Here is a 25,867-nt window from a genome sequence, read left to right on the forward strand (position 1 = left end):
TGAAGGTAGGGGAACGAAAGGAGAATGAATGAACGAACGAATGAACGAATGGCTCCTTGTGAGCCCGTATCCTTTTCATGAATGTGTTTATCGCTTTATTTGTACTTGTAACTTGAATTGTTGTTTATAGGTGTTAAATGCATTGATTCTCTTGTTACCTATGTGTACGGAACCTCACTGAGCTTTCCAGCTCATTCCTTTAGTTTTTGTTTTCCTTAGCAGGGGAAGCCGTGCAAGGACGAGAGCCTGTATAGACTAGCTGCGTCTAGCTCTTGATTTTCTTTTATTATGGTTCTCGCCCCAATGTTTGGTGGGCTGGTTGTTTGGAGAATGGAGAACCTTTGTACATAAGTCGTATTGCTTTTGGGATGGATATGTATACAAGGTTACGTTTAAGTTTGGAATTATTGTTATTTCGATTGTTTTGTGGGTTTTATTGTCTTTTCTTATAGTGACTGACTGAGTTCCGGCGAGAGCTGGGCAGGCGGCCCGCTGAACCCTCTGGTTCGCCTTAGGGGGAGGTGGGGCCGTTACAGTTGGTATCAGAGCCTACTTCGCGTGGTCTCTGCGCGTAGTGAGCCTGGACTGAGTGATCAATAGGTTTGAAGGCTTAAGTGCTCTCTCGAGCATAAGCTTTGAACTGCGAATGTTATAGGCCTTAAAGCTCTCCCGTGGTATCTGAGGACCATAGATAGGTACGTCTGGGAGGAATTTCGATTGTAGATGGTTTACTCTTGGGACTGGCCAGCTCGAGAGGTGAATTATCTTATTTCGGATTCTCGTACCCGAGTACTCCAAAGTTGAGACGATGTTAAGTATATGAGATTTATATTTCGGGACCATGAACAGGCTTTGTCCGACCAGAATGAGTATAAGAGGTCGGCAGATATCTGGATTGATTAGAAAATGACGTGGGGAGCCGGACGGGGTTACCTTAGCTGAGACTGGGACGACACATCACCTCCTCGGTTGATTCGCCCGTATATTCTTAGTATATGACGTCCATTGCTGTAATTGTGCACATGAATATTTTCCTGACTTGATACGTACTTGTGTAATTGATCATCTATTTTCTTGATATGTGGAGTGCTATGTGCATATATGTATGTTTACTTGTGTACTTGGTGCCTCAATTTTGGTTACTTTTGAGTCACCTTATTGCATTTATGCATTTATTCATTAAACTACTTTTGGAAAAAAAAAAGGGAGAGGGAAGGAAAAATATGGACGGGAGAGGTAGTCAGGGACGTGGTCGAGGCCGTGGAACTAAACGGACCCCAGAACCTAGAGCAGAAAGGGAAACGTCCGCCGAACAAGAACAAGAACCTAGAGTTGAGGCCGGGGACCAAATGGCGACGGCAATTCAACAAATGGCAAACATTTTGACAAGGTTGGTGGACCAACAAGGCCAAATGCCTGTAAATCAAACCCAGAACCCTGAAATGGGCGAAGATAAGGCTCTGGAGAGGTTTCAGAAGTTTGCACCTCCAAAATTCGCTGGAGGGCCTGATCCGGATACCGCTGAACAATGGCTAGAGGCCATGGTGAATATATTCACAGCCTTAAATTACACCGAACAAAGGCAAGTGAACTTCGCAGTGTTTCAATTTGAAGGACCGGCCCGATCATGGTGGAACGTAATTAGAGCAAAATGGGAAAGGGAACGGACCATATGGACTTGGGCGAACTTTACCAGAGAATTTAATGAGAAGTACCTCCCTCCTTTAGTCCAAGAAAGGAGGGAGGACGAATTTATTGGACTACGCCAGGGGACATTAAGTGTGGCTGAATATGAAACGAAATTCACCAAACTATCCAAGTCTGCTTCCGAATTAGTGGCCACGGAACCAAGAAGAGTGAGACAGTTCGTACAGGGATTGAACTTGGACATCCAAGAGGCGTTGGCAGCAGCGCAAGTGAATACGTTTACGGAGGCCCTTGAGAAGGCTCAACGAATCGAGAGTGCCAAGGCACAAATAAAGGCCTCCCAAACGCGAAAAAGGGGTGCAGCGGGTAGTGGATTGGAAGAGTTCAGTGAAACGATGGCGCCTTCTAAAGTAAAAAAGGTGAGCCAGTTATCCTATCCGCCCTGGACAATAGGGGCGATAGATGAGAGGTCTACTAAAGGAAGCCAAATCGGATCTAAGGAGATTTCTCAAGATAGTCCAAAGATGACCTCTCACTTGATTTGCGGTTACTGTGGAAAGGCAAATCACACCGAGGATGTTTGTTGGCGGAAAGGGCGAAAATGTTTGATATGTGGAAGCAGTGAGCATCAAGTGAGCAATTGTCCAAGGAGGCATCCACGTGAGGGTAGTACTCAGTCACTGGATGGAACTAAATCAAAACCGGTGAAAGAAAGAGGAAACCGAACAAGTGTACCGGCCAAAGTGTATGCATTAGACAACCGAACGGTTCCAAACTCGCCTGAGGCTAATGAAGGTGAGAAAAATTTCGTGGACGAAATTTCCTAAGGGGGGGAGAGTGTGAGAACCCTAAACCTTTCATACTTTCTAAGAGTTTTGGTTTATTCCCGTTTCTCGTTTAATTGAAGTATTGTTCACTAATCGTTTCAAAAACGGGAAGGCCTTGTTGTTATGTGCAATTATGTATGAGATATGTATGTATGTGCATGTGTTAGAAGTACAATTGAGCGTGGCAATCAAACTTGGAAAAGAGGGAAAATTTTGCGAAAATGTTGAAGGACCGAATCCGGCCGGAAATCCGGCCAGTTCTTGGCCGGATTGTTGGCCGGATTGTGGTGTAGTTTTGAAAAAAATGTGTTTCGTCTCTGCCTCATATCCGGCCAGGAATCCGGCCGGGAATCCGGCCAGAAACCGGCCGGATTGTGACAGGACAGCTGGTTTGACCAGCGTTTTTTCTTCCTTCTTATCACTTTTGATCACCAAAATATCTTCATTTCCTTTTCTTGTTCAGCCGTGAGCTTTGAGAGCTAAGAGAGCAAAACTCTTCATTCTTCATCTTTGATTTTCCTTCAATCTTGAAACTTCACCAATAGATTTTTAATTCCCTCCGTACAAGTGAGCTTCTTGGAAGGTTAAAGCTTTTGGGTGGAGTGATTTTTAAAGGGGAACTTGGAATTGCTAGTCTTCTTGAGTTGTGAGGTAAGATGATTAGAAAGTTCTTTCTTGCTTTGATTATGGTATAGTAGTGATTTGTGGTGGTTATACATGTTATATTGTGAATGATTGCATGGGTTTAATGGATTATGGTGAAGTTTTCTAATTAATTATGATTTTTCTGTTTTCATATGGTTATTGCTTTTGGCCATTTATGATGATAGGAAATGATATAGAATGAGGCTAGTTAGTGCCAATGAGGGTTAATTACAACCAATTTTGGGTTTGGAAGGAATTTGAGGAAGTTAGGGTTTCATAACCCCCTTTTCTGTCCGGTTTTGTATCATATGGTTAGAGGCCGAATTGGCCTTGGCTTAAAACATGAAAGTTGTAGGTATTGATGTTTTTCAAGTACCTGTAAAATTTCAGGTCATTTGGAGTAGTGTAGAGTGAGAAATGTCGATTTTACTGTTGCTGTTCTGGGTTCTTCAGGATTGCCGAACTGCGTTTGTAATTGGCTGTTTTGACTGGAATTGCTTTGGATTTGGTGGTTGAGGTCTTCTGATGAAATGTAGCTTGATGTCCTAGTTACCATATGCCTTTGGAATTTCTGCATTTGGACCTGTTTAGACTGAGTTGTACTGATTACAGCATAGTGTAATTTGTAAACCTGCAATTACGGTTCTGGTTTGTTATTTGGCATATTTGACTTAGTTGTGCTGGGATTTGGACTGAGTGACCTTCTACATTGTTGTAGCCCTGGTTCTTAGCTTCGAAATGGTGGGTCTTACACCCTAATCCGATAATCGTAGCGCCAATGGTGCCAAAACCGCAAAATGATGTCAAAACTGTTTTGTCCGAAAATGTTTCTAGCTTGCTTTTCGTATTTCTTTTGTATTTATATGATGTTAAGCCTAGTGAACGGCTTTTGGAAATGAGATTATTCTATATGCTCTGTTGGGACTGATTTGAGAATTAATGAAGCCATTAATGGCTGGAAAATAGGTAAACACAAGGGACATGCCGTCCGTTTAGTTTCTTGTAAATTGACCGTATTTCCTTGGAGGTGTCTTCGGGTCTTTGAATAAGGGTTCGAAGGCTAAGTTGCTATTCGAACTCGTACTTTGTCCTTTGGCAAATAATGTAACCTTCAAATGTTCCTTAAGCCTTTCCAACCTATAGAGGTATGAGTTCGGGTTTTATCGGCCATAAGTGCATTGTTTCTAAGCAAGGTTTTAAGTGTGGAAGTTAAAGTATTTTGTCCTCCTTTTCACATGATTTTTATTGGCTTCGGTCATTTATTGACCACTTGAATATATATGCTATTGAGTCATACAAACAATTCCGAAAGAATCTTGCCTTAGCTTATTTCCTGGAAAATTTGGATTGTTTGAGTTAAGTGTTTCCGTTACAAATTTTATAACCCTTTTTGGTTTGGGTCGCATTAGGGTTATTTTGTCCACGGATCCAAATGCCTCTTTATACTTTGAAAGTCTTTTATATGTTTACTCGCAAGTAGTCGGGTATTTCTTGATTTCATCTAAATCATGCTCGATGAATTGTAATGTGATCTTATTTAATTTTAGGTTTCGTTGGTGATTGAGAAGTGCACAATAACTAGGTGAGTGTTCCTTGTTTGTTACGTTTCATGATTATATGGCTTGTTTGAATGATTGATAACATGTTAAATGCTTTCAATGATTGCTAAATGAGTTTTCGAGGCGAGTGTGTACTTTATCGCACTTAGCCTCAATGATTGTGAAATTTTAATGATTGAGCGATTGAAATGTTAATTGTGCATGAATGTAAGCCTTCTGGGCTGAACTGGCCATTGCCCCTTGTTACCGGTCGTCTCGAGCCAGAAGCGGACTCGGTCGGGCGATTAGGGACTTGGGTGAACGTTTCGGTATACTCGAGTATTACCTTGTAGGTTGGTGGAGCCTGGCCAAAAGCCAGGGACGGGGTGAATGAAATGAATGAACGAATGAATGAATGAGGGGTTTTACTTATACAAAATGCATTTTAAATGATTGAAGGTAGGGGAACGAAAGGAGAATGAATGAACGAACGAATGAACGAATGGCTCCTTGTGAGCCCGTATCCTTTTCATGAATGTGTTTATCGCTTTATTTGTACTTGTAACTTGAATTGTTGTTTATATGTGTTAAATACATTGATTCTCTTGTTACCTATGTGTACGGAACCTCACTGAGCTTTCCAGCTCATTCCTTTAGTTTTTGTTTTCCTTAGCAGGGGAAGCCGTGCAAGGACGAGAGCCTATATAGACTAGCTGCGTCTAGCTCTTGATTTTCTTTTGTTATGGTTCTCGCCCCAATGTTTGGTGGGCTGGTTGTTTGGAGAATGGAGAACCTTTGTACATAAGTCGTATTGCTTTTGGGATGGATATGTATACAAGGTTACGTTTAAGTTTGGAATTATTGTTATTTCGATTGTTTTGTGGGTTTTATTGTCTTTTCTTATAGTGACTGACTGAGTCCCGGCGAGAACTGGGCAGGCGGCCCGCTGAACCCTCTGGTTCGCCTTAGGGGGAGGTGGGGCCGTTACACTAATACTCAGTTTATATGTTTGTGTTGGTATAGTATGTCCTAAACCTTTGCGAGCGACGTGTGAAATATTTAAGAACCGTCGATTGGCTAAGTTATATGCTGTTATCTCTGAAGTTAATGTGGTGGTAGAAATTGATTTGTTTCGGAAGAATCATTATTGTAATAGCTTAGGTTAATCGTCGGAAGGTTTTAGGTTAGAATGCTTGCGTGAGTCCTGGCGAGAGCTGGGCAGACGGCCCGCCAACCCTTTGGTTCGCCTTAGGGGGAAGTGGGGTCGCCACAGATTCGGTCTCTCTCAAGGACGAAATGCAGTGCAAAATCAGGGCAGATTACTAACCCTAAGCTGGAATTTAGGTACACAAGCTGAAAATTCCTTTAGGCAAGGTAAACCAGCCCATAAAACCTCAATAATTCATATAGCAAAGCTATCAAAACATGCACAACTCTCAAGCATCACATGTGATCAGAATTTTCACCATAAAACTAAAATTTACCATAAAACTACTTCAAACCATAAAATTTTCTCACAAAGCTACTAAAACTACAACCTTAAGACACCAATTTACACATTATGAAGTAGAGGGGAGTTGCTAGCCAAAGTTACCTTATACCTTATGCAAAGAGGCTGCCAACACCTTATCTTCCCAAATCACTCCACAAAACCCCTTAAGCTTCCTTAGAGATCCATTTTTATGGACTAGATTGCAAAACTAACGGTTGAAACTCAAGATTTAAGCCAAGAATGGAGGATGAAGTTGAAGCTTTGCTCTCTTGTTCTTTCCTCTCCATAAATTTCGGCCAAGACAATGAAAATGGAAAGAAATTGGGTCAAAATTTGGTTTAGTAAAGGTTAAGACAAGTCCAAGTCAAAGTCAAGGTCCAATGTTTCAAGGACAAATGGCATCCAAGGGTTAATCCTCATCTTGTTGTCTTCCAATGGTTATTTATCTAGCTAATCTCTAATTGTCACCTAGCACCTTGTAAAATAATATCCCTTTATACAAATCATCAACTAATCGTCAAAATTTTATCGCACTTAGTGCACTAGCGGGTTCCACGCCCATAATACACTTCAAATTTAACATAAACTATCTTATACTAGAAAAATGATTTAAAAACTATACTCACTTATAAAATCTTTGGAAAAATTAATATAGTAAAGTAAAGTGAAGAAAATGCATGTGAAATAAAAGAAAATAAAATAATATAAACTAAGGGAATTTTACGAGTCCTCACACCTTTTACATGTATACATAATCAAATAACTAACACCTAACATGATGTACATTTTTTTAACACCTAACCATTCCAAATTTATGCGTACCATTACACTATCTTTTATAGATATACATAGTCAAGTAACTAACATCTAACATAATGTACATATTTGTAAACTGATTGTATCTCATAGATCACCTCGTGTAAGGTGTTTCTAGGCAAATTAGTATTAGTCATATAGATAAAATTACATACCCACTGCAGCTTGTAAGGAGATGCACAAGTGGGTCAAAGCACCAATAACCATTCCAAATGTATACATACCATTGCATTATGCATATTGCTGCGATGACTAATTGCAATATGCATGTGAACAAATAACTGCATGTTCAACAATTTCTATACATCGTCCTTGGTCGATAACACGGTGTGCATTATTTCAACCAGATTGTACATTCACTAAGTATTTATATACATGCTACTTATTGAATTAAACTAACTCTCTACTAAATATTTAATGCACTCTCATAAGCACTAATGGTTGATTTAATAGGCAATTGGAACAAATAACCATCTAGTAAAAGCTTTTGATATAATATTATTGATGAATAATATATTGTATCAGAAATTATCACTTTTTTCTAATTTATTTTTGGTTTTTTTTAGTTTTCATTATTTCACTAATATAACTTGTACACTTACCTCAGGGGCATTTATGGAAACAAATTTCCCTCTCTTTCCTGAAAACACTTTTTTATGTTCACTTTCAACATCATAGGCTGATTTTGTTACAAAATCCTAAACCTTAGGGGAGGTTTCTGAAATTATCCCTATTTAAAATATCTTTGATCATGTAATTGGTATAATTTGCAGAAACAAATCTAGTTTAGAAAACCAAGATCTAAAGTAGATCTATGTGAGAACCCGTAAAACCCTAATTATTTTCCTAGGGTTTATTTTCCCCTTAATTGCATGTTTTCTGCATTTTCTGGCTTAGAAATATTTTCTTGGTGGATTTTATGAGTAATTATAGTTTTTAGATGATTTTTCTAGTATTGGAGAGTTTTTAGAAAATTAAGGATATATAATGGACGTGGGACCCACTAGTGCGAAAAGTGCGGAAAAATTCGGCCAATAAGGTTAAGTTTCGGATACTGTGTACAATTTATCGGGTGTTAAGAGATAAGTAGAGTGTGTGAAATGATTGATGTGAGAGAGAAAAGAAAGGATTGACATGCATTAATGAGTGCCACGTGTCACTTGGTGGTTGGTTGGACTTTATGGTTTACTATTCACATTTTTGACTTTTTTTGACCAAAGGTTAAATATCTTCAAAATTCATTAAAATTTCCTCATTCTTTCTTCACCATAGCCGGCCCTCTCAAGCTCCAAAAGGAAGAGAACTCCATCAACTTTCAAGCTTCTACTTGGTGCAAATCACCCAAAAACATTAGCTTACATCCATTTTACTCCATAAAATCTTTCCTTTTAGTGATAGTGAGTGGTCTAGTGAAGTTGTTTTGAAGAGCTAAGGTGTCCACAATCCCTATCTCTCTTGTTACTTGGTAAGTGATGCTAGAACACTCTACTACACCTTATGATGTTTATGTTATGCTTAGAAGTAGCTTGAGTGATGGAATATATGATTTATTTCTTGATTTGAAGAGTTTTGGTGAAGTTTTCCATTTTATGATGAATTTGCTGGTTTAATATGAATGGGATGTTGTGGCCTTGTATGATGAATGGTAATGGTTTAAAATGACTCTAGTAGGTGTGAATTGTTGATAAATGCAATCAATTTTGGATTTGGATGGAAAATGGAAAGTTAGGGTTCATGAACCCCTAATCTGTCCGAAATTTTAGGTCATAGATAGAGGCCGAATTGGACTTTGCTCAAAACATGAAAGTTGTCGGTATTGATCACTATGAAGTGCCTGCAAAATTTCAGGGCATTTGGAGTAGTATAGAGTGAGTTATGCCGTTTTTACTGTTGCTATTTTTGGTGAACAGAATGTCCGAACTGCGATAGTAATTGCCTGTTTTGACTGGAATTGGTTTGGATTTTGTTGTTGGTGTCTTCTGATGAAATGTATCTTGATGTCTTAGCTTTCATATTGCTTTGGAATCAATGCATTTGGACCTGTGTAGGCTGAGATAGACTGATTACAGTTTTGTGTGATTTGGGAACCTGCAATTACGGTTCTGGCTTGGTCTTCTGCATTTTTGACCTAGTTGTGCTAGGATTTGGACTGAGAGGCCTTCTTCATTGTTGTAGCCCTGTTTCATAGCTTCGAAACGGTGGGTCTTACACCCCCATCCGATAACCGTAGTGAATTTGACGCCATTACCGCATTTTAAGGTCAAACACGGTTTTCCTATCAAGGCTTAAGCTAAGGCCATTTTGTAATTTCTGGTTACCAATGATGCGTACTTATGCATATGAAACCCTATTGGGGTTATGTTTAGCATTGTTTTGCGACTCGTTCACGAGTCTTATGGCACTTATTTATGTGTTCTAGGAGGAAACGGTGGTTCACGACGCACTTTGGACCGCAGTGCATGAAACATCATTTTCTTGCTTGGTGAGTATACTACTCACTTAATTGTTACTATGTGGCTTTGCTAAATGTATATGTGATGCCTTGAAGGCTTACTTGGATATTGGAATTGATTAAGGTGAGGGTGTACTTGACCGCCCTCACCCCTTTTGATAGTATCACTGATTGGCTACCGTTTTACTGCATTACTGAACTTGATATATTGGTTGGTGAATTCCATTTCATGGAAACTGAATTGGTGTCGTTTGGACGATTGTCCAACGACCTTACTGTATTACTGAGCTCAACCCCGTTTGGTAGTCAATTGGATCGAGCCGGCGAGGGCTTGGTCGTGAAAATTGTCATGCCACGGGGACTGTACTGAGGAACCTTGTAGTAATGAGACTCTCGGTTCCGGTAAACTCGAGTATTACCAAAATGACTGAATGGAGTGCGGGCCCGGTTGGGGAATGTTGGGTGGAAGGAATGGGAGTAAAGAGTTGTCTACGGTTGGTTATTCTTTTAAAATTGACGGAGGGTCAATGAGGTTGGATCAAGATTGCAAGCGTGGAAATGGGCTCTTGAGAGCCGACCGTATCCTTTCACTGATTTGCTTTATTTCGGAATTGCATACTTGAATTGAATAGTTATGCTTACGTGATCTTAACTGCTATTGTGATAGTTGCTCACTGGGCTTTAGCTCATTCCGTGTCATTTGTTTTCCTTACAGGAAAATGAAACTTTTGGAAAAGATTGTGATAGTTGGATGACAAGTTGAGCTCTTGTACATGTATTTTTGAATAGCTCCTTGTGGGAAAAAAACCCTAAGTGTTTTGTTTCCACCAATGTTTGGTGTGTAACTGGCTTTTGGTACATGTATGAACTAGACGAATATCTTGGTTTGCCGTTTGGCTTGTAAATGTTGATTTCCAATGTATATATATGCTTGGCCGTGGTTTGGATAAATTTCGGCTTCGATTTTCGTTTTTTATTGTTTGTGATTTTGACTTGTTTGCGCGCAATGGTAAGTTCCGGAACGTAATAGATCGACGTAAACTGAACCGTTAGTCCTGGCGAGAGCTGGGCAGGCAGTCCGCTAACCCCTTTGGTTCGCCTTAGGGGAAGGTGGGGCTGTCACAGGTGGTATCAGAGCCTAGGTTTGCATTAGGCTGGGTGTTATAGGACTGTTTGATTTGAGGATTTATTGTTTATGGCCTTTAAGCTTCTATTTATGGTTAATTGCTCTTGTGATGTAGGATGGCCGGACAGGGTGATTCTAGTGCTAGTCCTTCGGGGACGAGACCTCGCAAAGTACTCCCTGTGATTCCCTATCAGATACGGCCGGGAGGGGCCGTCATTCGTTGGAGCCCGTCTAACCGTCTTCGACGGTGCCCGTGTAAGGAGAAATATGCTTACCCGAACACCCTCGTGTTTGCGCTGGATAAAGAGCGTAAAGTGTTGGCTAGAGAGAATGCTCGACTTGAGGTCGATGCGATCCAGGATAGGGCGACGAATGAGAAGCAAGCTGCGCGAATTAAAGAGCTAGAGTACGACGTACTTGAGGCCGAGGATCGAGTTGATGACCTTTGCGCGCAGTTGAGGGAGGCACGAGAGCGCGAGCTTAAGCGAGCTCGCAAGGTCAGGGGTCGCGCTGAGGCGATCCTTAATTTGTGTGACGATGGCTTGGAAGAGTGTAGCGACGAGGCGTCGTGTGCGGAGGCCGACCCTGGGGAGGAGTCTACCCCATCGCCTGGATCCCAGACCCCGGCGACTGACTAGGCCTTTACTTTTAGGCATCTTTTGGATAGTGGTGGTTTTGGGTATGTACATAGGGATAGGTATAGAGCCTTAGCTAACCGTTTTGGATGTAGCGATAGCTACGTGTAAATTTCTTTTGATAGGCCTATCCTCGGGAGGATCGTTTATGTACGTACGTGCCTTGGCCGTACTTGACTGACTGATTGTATATACGTGTTTGACTTGTATATATGTGTGTTTGTGCTTATGCTTGGCCTGTGTAAATGTGTTATTGTGCAAAGTTTATGTGTTACTTATATGTCTTGTTATTACTGTGGTTTAGTACCTTTGCCTAGACCGAGTGAAACCCATGGAAGGTACACGGAGTGGCCGGGGACGCGGGCGCGGTATTAGACAACCCACACCGGTTAGGGAAACGGGGGAAGCTTCTACTGGACCAAATCCTGAACCCCAAATAGACCCCAATGTGCAAATAACTGCCGCTATGCAGCAAATGACAAACCTACTCGCACAAGTAGTCCAACAACAGGGCCAGAACCCAAACCCTAACCCCGGAAACCCTGGCCATCATATTGAGAGCGAAGATAGAGCTCTAGAACGTTTTCAAAAGTTTTCCCCGCCAAAGTTTGTTGGGGGACCCGACCCTGACGTTGCTGAGAAATGGCTAGAGAAAATGGTTGATATATTCGCGGCTCTACACTACCCAGACGAACGGCAGGTAACTTTTGCCGTGTTTCAACTTGAAGGGGCTGCCCGTTCCTGGTGGAACGTACTTAGGCAGAAATGGGAACGGGAGCAGACACCGTGGACTTGGGTGAACTTCATCCGAGAATTTAATGCCAAGTTTTTCCCTCCTCTAGTCCTGGAGAGGAAGGAGGACGAGTTTATCCGGCTCCGGCAAGGGGCTCAGACTGTGGCGGAGTACGAGAGTCAATTTACCCGCTTGTCCAAATTCGCGCCTGAGCTAATCATGACTGAGCAAAGACGAATTAGGTGCTTTATTCAGGGTTTGAACGTTGAGATCCAGAAAGACCTCGCGGCGGCTCAAATCACTACGTTTAGCGAGGCAATGGAAAAAGCCCAACGAGTAGAAAGTGCACGGCTGCAGGTCCGAAAGTTCCAGGCTAAGAAGCGTGGTTTTCCTGGGAGTATCTCTGGACAAGGTGAAAAAAGTACTCCCTCTAAGTTTGGACGAGGCACGGGTGGTGGCCGGCAATCTGGTTCAGGCAGAGGGACTCCATTCAGGGGTGGTCAAGCTGGGCGAGGACAAAGGGGCAATGTTCAGAGTGGCTCGGCTTCAGCACCTCGCGGGCCCTGCGGGCATTGTGGAAAAGCAAACCACACCGAGGATAATTGCTGGAGGAAACAGGGTAAGTGCCTGCGGTGTGGAAGCGCGGACCACCAACTGGCTACTTGCCCGGTCCTGAAACAGGATGGAAAGGGAAGCCAACCCCCGCCGAGGACCAATACGGGACCAACGAAGGGAGATGGGTCCAAACCGAAAGTTCCAGCTAGGGTTTACTCCTTAGAGCCCCATCAGGTCCTAGAGTCTTCGGAGGTCGTAGAAGGTACGATCCCTATTTTCCACCGCTTTGCCAAAGTTTTAATTGATCCTGGTGCCACTCATTCGTTTGTTAACCCTGATTTCATGTGTGGCATCGATATAAAACCTGCTAGTTTACCTTATGACCTAGAAGTTAGTACACCTACGGGAAATCAACGTTTTGTGACTAGTATGGTTTATAGGGATTGTGATGTATGGGTCGGTGAAAAGAAATTTTTAGGCGACCTGATAAGCTTGTCCATTAAGGGGTATGACGTGATTTTGGGTATGGACTGGCTAGCCAAATATAATGCCCAACTGGATTGTAAAACAAAGGTGGTAGAATTTCGCATTTCTGGCGAGGCAACCTTAAGATTAGATATAAGGGGTAGGTTAGCCTCATCTGCTCTAATTTCGGGCATTCGAGCTAGGAAACTGATAAGTAGAGGGGCGCAAGGATTTTTGGCCTTTTTAATTAATACCCCTACGGATAAGTTAAACGTGGACGATGTGGCCGTAGTGAGAGAATTTTCGGATGTATTTCCTGATGAGTTAGTAGCTTTACCTCCGGAAAGAGAGATAGAATTCCGAATAGATCTTTTACCTGGAATTGCACCTATCTCAAAAACCCCTTACCGAATGGCGCCTGCAGAACTTAAGGAACTTAAGTTGCAATTGCAAGATCTTTTGGAGCGGGGTTTCATTCACGAAAGTGAGTCTCCTTGGGGAGCTCCTGTTTTATTTGTAAAGAAAAAGGACGGGACCTTGAGAATGTGTATTGACTATAGGGGGCTGAACAATGTTACGATCAAGAATAAATATCCACTGCCCCACATTGATGAGTTGTTCGACCAGCTGCAAGGAGCAGTGGTCTTCTCCAAGTTAGACCTCCGACAAGGATACTACCAGTTGTTGATTAGGAAGGAGGATATTCCGAAAATTGCTTTCAATTCAAGATACGGGCATTACGAGTTCGCCGTTATGCCCTTTGGACTGACCAATGCTCCCGCCGCCTTCATGGACCTAATGCATAGGGTTTTCAAACCCTATCTAGACCGATTTGTCGTTGTGTTCATTGATGACATTTTGGTCTACTCTAAGACACGTGAGGAGCATGAGGAGCATTTGAGAGTAGTACTGCAGACATTGAGGGAACATCAGCAGTACGCCAAGTTTAGTAAATGCGAGTTCTGGTTGGAGAAAGTAGCATTTTTGGGTCATGTGATCTCCCACGAAGGTATTTCGGTGGACCCGGCGAAGGTTGAGGCCGTGACAAATTGGAAGAGGCCAGAAACCCCCACGGAAATTCGTAGCTTTTTAGGGCTAGCTGGGTACTACCGACGGTTTATTAAAGATTTTTCCAAACTGGCAGGACCTTTAACTGACTTGACAAAGAAGCATGGCCAATTTATCTGGAACGGCCGATGCGAAACAAGTTTTCAGGAACTAAAGAAAAGATTGACCATGGCTCCGGTACTGGTCTTGCCAAATGGAGTGGACGGGTTTGCGGTGTATGCGGACGCGTCGCGAGAGGGATTGGGATGTGTTTTGATGCAGAACCGGAATGTGATTGCTTTCGCCTCTAGAAAATTGAAGCTTCACGAGCAGAACTACCCGATTCACGATCTGGAATTAGCCGCAGTTGTCTTTGCACTGAAAAAGTGGAGGCATTACCTATATGGGGTGACTTTCGAAGTGTATTCGGATCACAAAAGTCTTAGATACCTCTTTTCCCAGAAGGAACTAAACATGAGGCAACGAAGGTGGATGGAATTTCTGGAAGATTACGACTGTACGATCAATTACCATCCGGGAAAGGCAAATGTGGTAGCAGATGCCTTGAGTCGTAAGGTGCAAGTAGCAGGGCTAATGATTAAGGAGTGGGATTTGCTAGAATCCGTGTGCGAGTGGAAACCCTGTTTAGGGAGCCATAAGGTGATATTTGGCAATGTTAGGGTTACCTCCACTCTACTGGAACGTATTAAAGAGGCACAAAAAGAAGATTTGATGGTACAGAAATGGAGAGAGAAAGTGGATAAGGGAGAAACTACGGACTTTAATTTGAGTCCTGAAGGTATTTTAAAATATCGGAACCGAATAGTGGTACCGAAGGTGGAGTCGTTGAAAATGGAGATTCTGGAGGAAGCCCATCGGTCCAAGTATACAATCCATCCGGGCAGCAGCAAAATGTATCAAGACCTAAAAGGAACCTATTGGTGGGACAATATGAAGAAGGAAATCGCTCAATACGTACGGAAATGTCTCATTTGCCAGCAAGTGAAGGCAGAGCATCAAAAACCATCGGGTCTGTTACAACCCTTGGAGATACCCGAGTGGAAGTGGGAAAACATCACCATGGACTTCGTTTCAGGTTTACCGAGGACGCAAAGAGGACACGATGCCGTTTGGGTGATCGTTGATCGATTAACCAAGTCGGCCCATTTCTTGCCGGTGAACATGAAGTATTCAATGGACAAGTTGGCCCGACTGTACATGGATGAGATAGTACGACTACACGGTGTTCCTGTGAGCATCGTCTCCGATCGGGATCCACGGTTTGTATCCCGGTTTTGGCAGAAGTTTCAAGACATTCTGGGGACTAAACTCAATTTGAGCACAACCTATCATCCTCAGACGGATGGCCAGTCGGAACGGACTATTCAAACTCTCGAGGACATGCTACGAACTTGCATTCTGGACTTTGGAGGCAACTGGGGTCAGCACATGACCTTGGTAGAGTTTGCGTACAACAATAGCTTCCATTCGTCGATTCAAATGGCTCCGTACGAAGCTCTCTACGGACGCAAATGCCGCTCACCGATTTACTGGGATGAAGTTGGTGAAAAGAAAGCACTAGACCCGGCAACCATTCCATGGATGGAAGAGTCTCAGGAAAAGGTCAAGTTGATACAGCAACGACTTCAAACAGCTCAGAGTCGACAAAAGAGCTACGCAGATAACCGAAGAAAAGATTTGGAATTTTAAATTGGAGATTATGTATTTCTCAAAATCACACCCTTACGAAGTCTTACAACGGGTAAAGGAAAGAAGCTTCAACCGCGGTACGTCGGACCCTACAAGATCCTTCAGAGGGTTGGAGCGGTCGCGTATCGATTGGAACTGCCATCCAGTTTATCTCGAATCCATGATGTATTTCACGTCTCGATGCTAAAGAAGTATCATCCAGACCCATCCCATGTATTGCAACCGGAGGAGATTGAAGTGGACGAATCACTGGCCTATGAAGAGAAACCGGTCCAAGTGCTCGATCAAAAAGTCAAAGAGCTCAGAAACAAGCGGATTCTACTAGTGAAAGTGCTATGGAGAAACCACGGAGTAGAGGAAGCTACCTGGGAAGTGGAAGAGGAAATGCGAAAGAAGTATCCAAACCTTTTCGGGAATTAAGGTGAGAAATTTCGAGGACGAAATTCTTTTAAGGGGGGGAGAGTGTGAGAACCCGTAAAACCCTAATTATTTTCCTAGGGTTTATTTTCCCCTTAATTGCATGTTTTCTGCATTTTCTGGCTTAGAAATATTTTCTTGGTGGATTTTATGAGTAATTATAATTTTTAGATGATTTTTCTAGTATTGGAGAGTTTTTAGAAAATTAAGGATATATAATGGACGTGGGACCCACTAGTGCGAAAAGTGCGGAAAAATTCGGCCAATAAGGTTAAGTTTCGGATACTGTGTACAATTTATCGGGTGTTAAGAGATAAGTAGAGTGTGTGAAATGATTGATGTGAGAGAGAAAAGAAAGGATTGACATGCATTAATGAGTGCCACGTGTCACTTGGTGGTTGGTTGGACTTTATGGTTTACTATTCACATTTTTGACTTTTTTTGACCAAAGGTTAAATATCTTCAAAATTCATTAAAATTTCCTCATTCTTTCTTCACCATAGCCGGCCCTCTCAAGCTCCAAAAGGAAGAGAACTCCATCAACTTTCAAGCTTCTACTTGGTGCAAATCACCCAAAAACATTAGCTTACATCCATTTTACTCCATAAAATCTTTCCTTTTAGTGATAGTGAGTGGTCTAGTGAAGTTGTTTTGAAGAGCTAAGGTGTCCACAATCCCTATCTCTCTTGTTATTTGGTAAGTGATGCTAGAACACTCTACTACACCTTATGATGTTTATGTTATGCTTAGAAGTAGCTTGAGTGATGGAATATATGATTTATTTCTTGATTTGAAGAGTTTTGGTGAAGTTTTCCATTTTATGATGAATTTGCTGGTTTAATATGAATGGGATGTTGTGGTCTTGTATGATGAATGGTAATGGTTTAAAATGACTCTAGTAGGTGTGAATTGTTGATAAATGCAATCAATTTTGGATTTGGATGGAAAATGGAAAGTTAGGGTTCATGAACCCCTAATCTGTCCGAAATTTTAGGTCATAGATAGAGGCCGAATTGGACTTTGCTCAAAACATGAAAGTTGTAGGTATTGATCAGTATGAAGTTCCTGAAAAATTTCAGGGCATTTGGAGTAGTATAGAGTGAGTTATACCGTTTTTACTGTTGCTGTTTTTGGTGAACAGAATGTCCGAACTGCGATAGTAATTGCCTGTTTTGACTGGAATTGGTTTGGATTTTGTTGTTGGTGTCTTCTGATGAAATGTAGCTGGATGTCTTAGCTTTCATATGCCTTTGGAATCAATGCATTTGGACCTGTGTAGGCTGAGATAGACTGATTACAGTTTTGTGTGATTTGGGAACCTGCAATTACGGTTCTGGCTTGGTTTTCTGCATTTTTGACCTAGTTGTGCTAGGATTTGGACTGAGAGGCCTTATTCATTGTTGTAGCCCTGTTTCATAGCTTCGAAACGGTGGGTCTTACACCCCCATCCGATAACCGTAGTGAATTTGACGCCATTACCGCATTTTAAGGTCAAACACGGTTTTCCTATCAAGGCTTAAGCTAAGGCCATTTTGTAATTTCTGGTTACCAATGATGCGTACTTATGCATATGAAACCCTATTGGGGTTATGTTTAGCATTGTTTTGCGACTCGGTCACGAGTCTTATGGCACTTATTTATGTGTTCTAGGAGGAAACGGTGGTTCACGACGCACTTTGGACCGCAGTGCATGAAACATCATTTTCTTGCTTGGTGAGTATACTACTCACTTAATTGTTACTATGTGGCTTTGCTAAATGTATATGTGATGCCTTGAAGGCTTACTTGGATATTGGAATTGATTAAGGTGAGGGTGTACTTGACCGCCCTCACCCCTTTTGATAGTATCACTGATTGGCTACCGTTTTACTGCATTACTGAACTTGATATATTGGTTGGTGAATTCCATTTCATGGAAACTGAATTGGTGTCGTTTGGACGATTGTCCAACGACCTTACTGTATTACTGAGCTCAACCCCGTTTGGTAGTCAATTGGATCGAGCCGGCGAGGGCTTGGTCGTGAAAATTGTCATGCCACGGGGACTGTACTGAGGAACCTTGTAGTAATGAGACTCTCGGTTCCGGTAAACTCGAGTATTACCAAAATGACTGAATGGAGTGCGGGCCCGGTTGGGGAATGTTGGGTGGAAGGAATGGGAGTAAAGAGTTGTCTACGGTTGGTTATTCTTTTAAAATTGACGGAGGGTCAATGAGGTTGGATCAAGATTGCAAGCGTGGAAATGGGCTCTTGAGAGCCGACCGTATCCTTTCACTGATTTGCTTTATTTCGGAATTGCATACTTGAATTGAATAGTTATGCTTATGTGATCTTAACTGCTATTGTGATAGTTGCTCACTGGGCTTTAGCTCATTCCGTGTCATTTGTTTTCCTTACAGGAAAATGAAACTTTTGGAAAAGATTGTGATAGTTGGATGACAAGTTGAGCTCTTGTACATGTATTTTTGAATAGCTCCTTGTGGGAAAAAAACCCTAAGTGTTTTGTTTCCACCAATGTTTGGTGTGTAACTGGCTTTTGGTACATGTATGAACTAGACGAATATCTTGGTTTGCCGTTTGGCTTGTAAATGTTGATTTCCAATGTATATATATGCATGGCCGTGGTTTGGATAAATTTCGGCTTCGATTTTCGTTTTTTATTGTTTGTGATTTTGACTTGTTTGCGCGCAATGGTAAGTTCCGGAACGTAATAGATCGACGTAAACTGAACCGTTAGTCCTGGCGAGAGCTGGGCAGGCAGTCCGCTAACCCCTTTGGTTCGCCTTAAGGGAAGGTGGGGCTGTCACAATCTAAATGGGTGAAATTGAGAGAGCATCAACAACAAAGACAAGTAGAACTATTTTCCAACAAGATTTCCAAGGAAGATCTCCAAGAAAAAGGTATAAAGCCAAATCCTAAGGTTCAGGGCAAGCATTTTCAAATCTCTCCTATTTGTTTATGATTTTTCTTAATACTTTTTTATAAAACTATTATGTTTCTTCTTACCTTTTTGTGAAACAAAATAATTATTTTTTTGGAAAGTTTTTTGTTTTTTTGCTTGTTTTTTAGGAGATTATTGTGTTAGGAAAAAAGGAAAAAAGAGAGGTGCAATCATTCTTATAAAAAGAATTTAAGAAATACCTACAGATATTCAAAATCATAAATGGATATTTTCATAGTTTTTTTGTTACATTTATTTGAGAAACTTGAGACTAGTCAAGTCAATGAGTGATGCATGAATATTTCTATATAGGCTATCAGAAAAATTATCATGCATTTTTAATTGTAAGTGGTATTGAATTAAAAAATATCTTTAGAAAAAAATAATAATCTAGGGGGTTTTAATTAAAGGTGAAATATTCCAATGTTACAAAAATATATATACTAGAAATCTTATGTAAAAATTTGCATGTATTTACATTATAGACACTATCTATTGCTTGAATAAAAAAATTTAAATCATAATCTCCACATATATGCATTTTAGACTAGCACTCTATAGATTGTTTAGTTATTTTTAAATTTTATAATCTAGATATTTACTTTTTTATTTGATGTTTTATGATAAATATTTACTTTTGATTATCATATTGTTATGTAGACGAAAATGCTACACATCTACCAATTGAAAATAGAAGATGCAAAAAAAAAAAAACTAAAATGACCAAATTTTATCAAGAATGCTTATGGTTGTTATTGTACTTTTTATGATGTAGAATGCTTATGGTTAATATTCATCTATCTCAAATGTAGGAGATGTCAGATAAAATCTAAAGAAAAAAAAATTATTGAGCGCATGCAACAATCTTTTAAACTAACTAGGGAGAATGATGCTTATTGTATTAGTAAACTTCATATGAATAGACAAACATTTGAGATATTATGTGAGATTATTAGAGCTATTGGAAGCTTGAAAGCTATAAGAAACATGTTAATAGAAGAAATTGTTGCCATGTTTATATATGTTTTGGCTGATCAGAAGAAAAGAAAATCAATTTGTGCTCTATTTTGAAGAAGTAAAGAAACTATAAGTCATCAGTTCAATCTTTGCCTCCTAACACATAATTTTAAAATTATATTCTATATTGCTTAAGAAGCTTGATCCTGTTGCCAATTGCACAGATATGAGAGATGGAAATGTTTTAAGGTAATTTATTTTTTGAAAGAAATCTTTTAAAAAAAGTGAATTTTTTCTTTTATCCAGTATAGAGATTTTAACTCATTTCATAATTTTTGATTGTTTTTTAAAAATAGAATTGTTTAGGTGCCTTAGACGGGACATTGGTTAATATGACATCACCTACTGAACAAAAATCAATATATTAAACAAAAAAGGAAGTATTGTGACGAATATATTATGTGTTTGTTCCCCTAATATGCAATTTATCTATGTCTTGTCGAGTTGGAAAGGTTCCACACATGATGGTCGTGTGTTTCGAAATGCTATCTCTAGGTTTAATGGTCTTAGAGTTTGATAAGGTAAACATGCATTGTAATATTTGATACCATTCAATCAATATTTTTTGCACATAATTGAATAAGATAGTTAGTTTAGTATTAATTTGCACATGATTGAATTTTGAAGGTTGTTATTACTTGGTGGATGTTGGATATAGTAATGCTAATAGATTTCTTGCTCCTTATCAAGGATAGAGATTATCACCTTAATGAATTCAATGGTTATTGACCATAGAGAATGAAGGAATATTTCAATATGAAACACTCTAAAACTAGAATGTCATTGAGAGAGATGTTTCAGATTGCTCAAAAAGAAATAAAAAATTCTAGCAGCCCCTTCATTTTTTGCAATTCAAATACAAGTATGAATAATTACGGCATGCTATCTACTGCACAACTTGATAAGGAAGTTCATGACTACTGTGAGGACTCGCAAAATTTACTTATTTAATCTCCTATTTCTAGCTTATTTAATTATTAATTTGACCTTTTGCTCTGAATATTATTTTCTAAGCTCTTGAGACCTAATTACATGAAAATATAGTTTCATTATATTTTTAAAATGACTTGTTTCAAAAATTAATTTTCGGAAGCTCGTTTAGTGAAAATAGTGAACACGTCTTTGGAAATCTTGATCGATTGAGAGTACAATAGGTTTGAAATATTGGAGACATGTACAATGGACCTAAATTAGACATTTTAATGTTTAAATACTCCAGTGATAGTTATTAGTACTATCGTTATAAGAATTTCTCTGAAGTTTCGCGTTATTGCGCTTAAATTGGAGATACGCGTTTTCACACGTGCGATTTAATTTAGGAACTTTAGACCCTTATTTTGGGACAAATTAAGAGTGAATAATAGTTATATGAATATAAGTGCATTAGAGGTTTAGTGCACTAGCGAAACAAACGCGAGAGGAAACGAGCACGAAACGCGCGCGTTCGCGCGCTATTGAAAGGTTGATTTTTGGAACCAATTTTGGCCACAAATATCAAAGCTTCCTACGGAAGCTTATCATCAGCCACCATTCTTCTTTTCCTTCTCAAACCAGCCGTGCAACACCAAGAGAAGGAGACCAAAATTCCTTCTTCATTCACCTCTCAAACTTGCACCAAATCACTTGAAATTTCTACCACAAACTCACAACAACTTGGAGATTCATCTAGGCAAGGAGGGGAGCTTCATTTCCACGGTTTTCTTGAGGCTCAAAGTGACCAAAAATTTCTGATCTAGTCATCCAAGAAGGTAGCAAATCATCCAACCCATAGATCTTAGTTTTTGTAAGATATATTGCACATATACGGTTATATAATCATGTGGGTAGCTTTGTTTATGGTGTAAAATGAAATGGGTGGGCTCTATGAACTCCCACCTTTGTCTTGGGGACTGATATCATGCTTGATGATGGATTTAATGTTGGTTTAGTGCTCAAAATGGTAGATTAATGGTGTATAACTAGTAGAAACTTCAAGGAGTGCATGGAGTAAAAAGTGACCGTTTTACCCCTGCCTTGTCCGACCATTTTTGTGCAACATTTTGAGGTTCTAATGACTTGATTATGTTGTTTACATGTTATTGTGAGTGTGTACAAAATTTCATCGAAAAATAACATGATTTGGTTGGTCAAATGAGTTGATTTCCAAAGTCAGCAAAACTGGAAAATGAATCCCGTATTGGCCAGGCAGTCATTTTGTATCGACCATAACTCTTTGCTCCGATGTCGAAATCAAGTGCCGTTTGCGGAACTGGAAACTAGACATTCCCAGATTTCCATTGGTACCAATTTTACATTCTGGTTCCACTTGAGTGAGCCACACCATTCGATTGAAAATCACTGTCCTGTTTCGTTGCTCTCCAGGAGACAGGACAGAAATTGCTTCTTGATGCTCAAAAACGAGCTGTTTGTGAATGGAATTTGAAAATGGTTTCTTCTGAGAAAATTTATCTTTATGAGAGAGCTTTCCAACGCCATTAACCACGCCCAATTCCAAGTTAAATTGAGTGAGTTGTGGCCAATGTTTGAAACTGCTACAGTGATAGAATTTTCCACCTGGACAGATTTGTAACTAACAATGATTTGGGACTTGTTTTCTGAAGCTTCTTGGTATAAATCACCTATAAAATGTACCTTAGACATTATCTACTGAAATGAACCGTGTTTGAGGTGTTTTATTGGCCAAACATTTTGAAAATGGAAAAACGGAAGTCCAAGGCAGATTTGCCGAGGAACTTCTTGGGACTTTAGTGATTTCGTTAACCAACTTTACGAATGAATTTTCCTACAAAATTTGGTAGAGAAATAGCCCTTATATGGTAGGATAATACTGCCAAATTTGGTGCCATTCCAAGTCCGTTTCAGTGTTCAACCAACGTCCCAAAGTTCATGTTTAAATCTGGAAATTCTTGATCGAGGAGGAATTTTTAGCAAACTTTGAGCTGCTATATCTTGGCGCTCAAAACTTCAATTCTTGTACCGTTTGTTTCATTTTAAACTTTGATTGTAGCTCTAATTGAGTTCTAAATTTCGGAGGTTAGTTCGTATTGTGTGAATTTTGCCGGATTTTCAAAGATGGTCAAAAACCAACCCCGAAACTGTCTAAATGGTCCCAAGCAGCAACTTTGAGTCAATTTTTGAATACCTTCTGTTTGGAATCATGGAAAAGTATCTTCTAGGAACTTTTAGTTCTTTTGAAGAAGTTTCCAACGGTATCACGCTTTCCAATTTTGGACCTACATAGTGCAAGATACGATTTTTCTAAAATTGACACCCAAAGTTGAAATTTGTCAATTTCTTAGAAAATAAAATTTTGGAAATTTGCCTTCTTTTCTCGATACCGATTGAACATTTTGAACTCGATTTCATGGAAAATATTAGTCTCTCTCTTTAGACTTTAAAACTTTACTCTTGAGCCTCGATTATTAATAATTAAGGCCCAATTAATGAATTCTCCTTAGATTGTACAACCTTCTTTGATAAGTAGGGGTTCTAAGTGATAGTGTATAATAGTTAATGGTTATTTGCCCAGGCGCTCAAGGGGACCTTCAAGAGGAACTCGAAGTGGACGCCTAGGCATTTGTTTGAGTATTACTCTCTTGTTGCTATAGGTGAGTGTTCCATATAGGAATACGTAATTGGAATAAATCTATGACATGCATAACCCATGATCATTAAGTGTTAAGTGCTATATGTTAGGTATTTACCACACTCATGCATATCTGAATAAGGTATACTTGAATTACTCGACATGAAATACCTGAAATATGTATACTTGAACTATTCGATATGAAATGCTTAAAGAGCATATTTATGTGATTACTTGAAATACTAGATATGAAATGCTTGGAGAGCATATCTACATGATGTGTTTAAATGATTAATTATGCTATGATAGCATAAGTCGGTTGGAGTGAATCTCTTCGACTCTTACGTTGAAAAAGTGAAAAACGGCCAATGGTGGCCTATTAAAATGACATATGTCTACCAATTAACCGTAATTACCACCGTTAACCATTTACCGTTTACCGTTTACCGTTAACCATGTTTACTTACCGTTTTCTAATCTATTCGCCTACTTGCTTACTTGATTATCTGCTTACGTGATCACCAACTTACTTGATCACTTGATTATCGTGAATCGCATGTTATATGAAGCTGTCCATCATTGTTAGGCGAGTGTGTACTTTACCTCACTCGACCTACTCAAATGATGAATTTTACCTTTTGCCGAATTACTTGATTACTTGTGCATGTTGTAAGCTCTAAGCTGAACTGGGCCCTGCTCATGGTTACTAACCTACTCGAGCCAGGACTGGGCTCGGTCGGGTAGGTTGGAACCTTGGGACACCGTTTCGGTATACTCGAGTATTACCACTGGAGGGATAAGGTGATGGCCAGTCAAACCGAGGGGATCCGGAAGTCATAAGGTGCAGATGACCGACAGAGTTCCACTGGAACACCGTATCCTACCGTATATGTTTACCTTGTATCATGATAATTGTTTCATGCTAAAATGCCAACATGAAATCCTGAGCTATGCCTGTGATATGCTCCATACCTGTTAACTGACCAATGTACTCATACCATGATACCTGTCTCATACCATGATAAATGTCTCAAATTACTCGTACAATGATTATCACCTCATGATAACATGCCATTGTGCAACCTTGAACCATGCATATGATATGCCCAACTTACTTGATTTATTTGAACTGTTAGAGTGTCTTGGAACCTCACTGGGCTGTGTAGCTCATCCCACGTTGTGGTTTTCTTTTATAGGGTTCGAGACCAAGGGTGCTCGTGAGTAGTACTAGATTGTTTTCTTTTGGAGACTTTAAGTTATATTATAACGGATGGCTATTGTACCCTTTTCCGTTGGGTTGTATTTAAGCTTGAAAGCTGCATAATTGTAAGTGTGAGATATTTGAAGTACTTTAATTATGTATTGAGGTTACTTAAAGTATTTCGAGCTTTTGAATGATGGATTGTAGTGAGTCCTGGCGAGAGCTGGGCAGGCGTCCCGCGGATACCCTTTGGTTCGCCTTAGGGAGAAGTGGGGGCGTCACAACTACCAAGCGAAGAAAATGAAAATGAAGATAAAGAAAGTGATGAAGAAATAGAGTACATATCTACTATTTCACTAATGGGCAAATTTTAAGAATAATTTAGCTCAAGAATGTTTAACAATCGGAGGACTAGACATAGTAATTAGTTATGAACGTATACTTAGTTCTAAAGTTTTGCACAATTTGAATCGACATTTGATATTTTCTTATAGTGGATTTGGGAACTGAAATAATATTTGTTGTATTCCTATTATGGATTTGGGAAATTTATTTCCCAAATTTTTTTGTATGTTTCTTTTTGTACTTTATCATACTTCAAATAACACATCCATTGTCTTATTTTTCATTATTGAACTTAATTGGTATCTATTATTTTATTTTATTAGTATTATGATGACTTTTAAATGATTGGATAGAGAATGGTGAAACTGTACATGAAAGAGGGAGAAATAAATGTTTTTGGACTGATGAAGAAATGAAAATGCTCATAGAAGTATTGCCAAAATTAGCTTGTGTTGTAATATGAAAAATAGATGGAAGATTTAAAAACAACTATATGAATGAATTGCTCAAAATTATCTTATATAAACAACCTAACTTTACCAAATATGTCAGCCTACATATTAACTTAAAAGTTAAGTAGTTGAAAATAGATTTCATGCAATTACCAAACTATGTAAAGAAAGCAGTTGTAGTTGGAATGATATTGAAAAATGATTTCTTGCGAAAAAAGAAG

General features: G+C 39.7%; 1 protein-coding gene and 1 long non-coding RNA gene across 2 annotated transcripts in view; both read left to right on the forward strand.

Annotated features, from left to right (window-relative positions):
- LOC140006924 (uncharacterized) overlaps positions 1–11,181 on the forward strand; it is a 30,605-nt gene extending 19,424 nt beyond the window's left edge. Inside the window, exon 8 of the mRNA XM_072049599.1 lies at positions 10,738–11,181. Within this exon, the coding sequence (XP_071905700.1) occupies positions 10,738–11,181 (444 nt within the window). The remainder of the gene's footprint in view (positions 1–10,737) is intronic.
- A 10,401-nt stretch (positions 11,182–21,582) lies between these two features.
- LOC140006220 (uncharacterized) lies at positions 21,583–25,028 on the forward strand. The gene is made up of 3 exons (XR_011813855.1): positions 21,583–21,810; positions 23,592–23,670; positions 24,845–25,028. It is a non-coding gene; the product is annotated as an uncharacterized lncRNA (long non-coding RNA).
- The last annotated feature ends 839 nt before the right edge of the window (positions 25,029–25,867 follow it).

The sequence above is a fragment of the Coffea arabica genome, chromosome 5e (genome assembly GCF_036785885.1).
Source record: "Coffea arabica cultivar ET-39 chromosome 5e, Coffea Arabica ET-39 HiFi, whole genome shotgun sequence".
Classification (NCBI taxonomy): domain Eukaryota; kingdom Viridiplantae; phylum Streptophyta; class Magnoliopsida; order Gentianales; family Rubiaceae; genus Coffea; species Coffea arabica.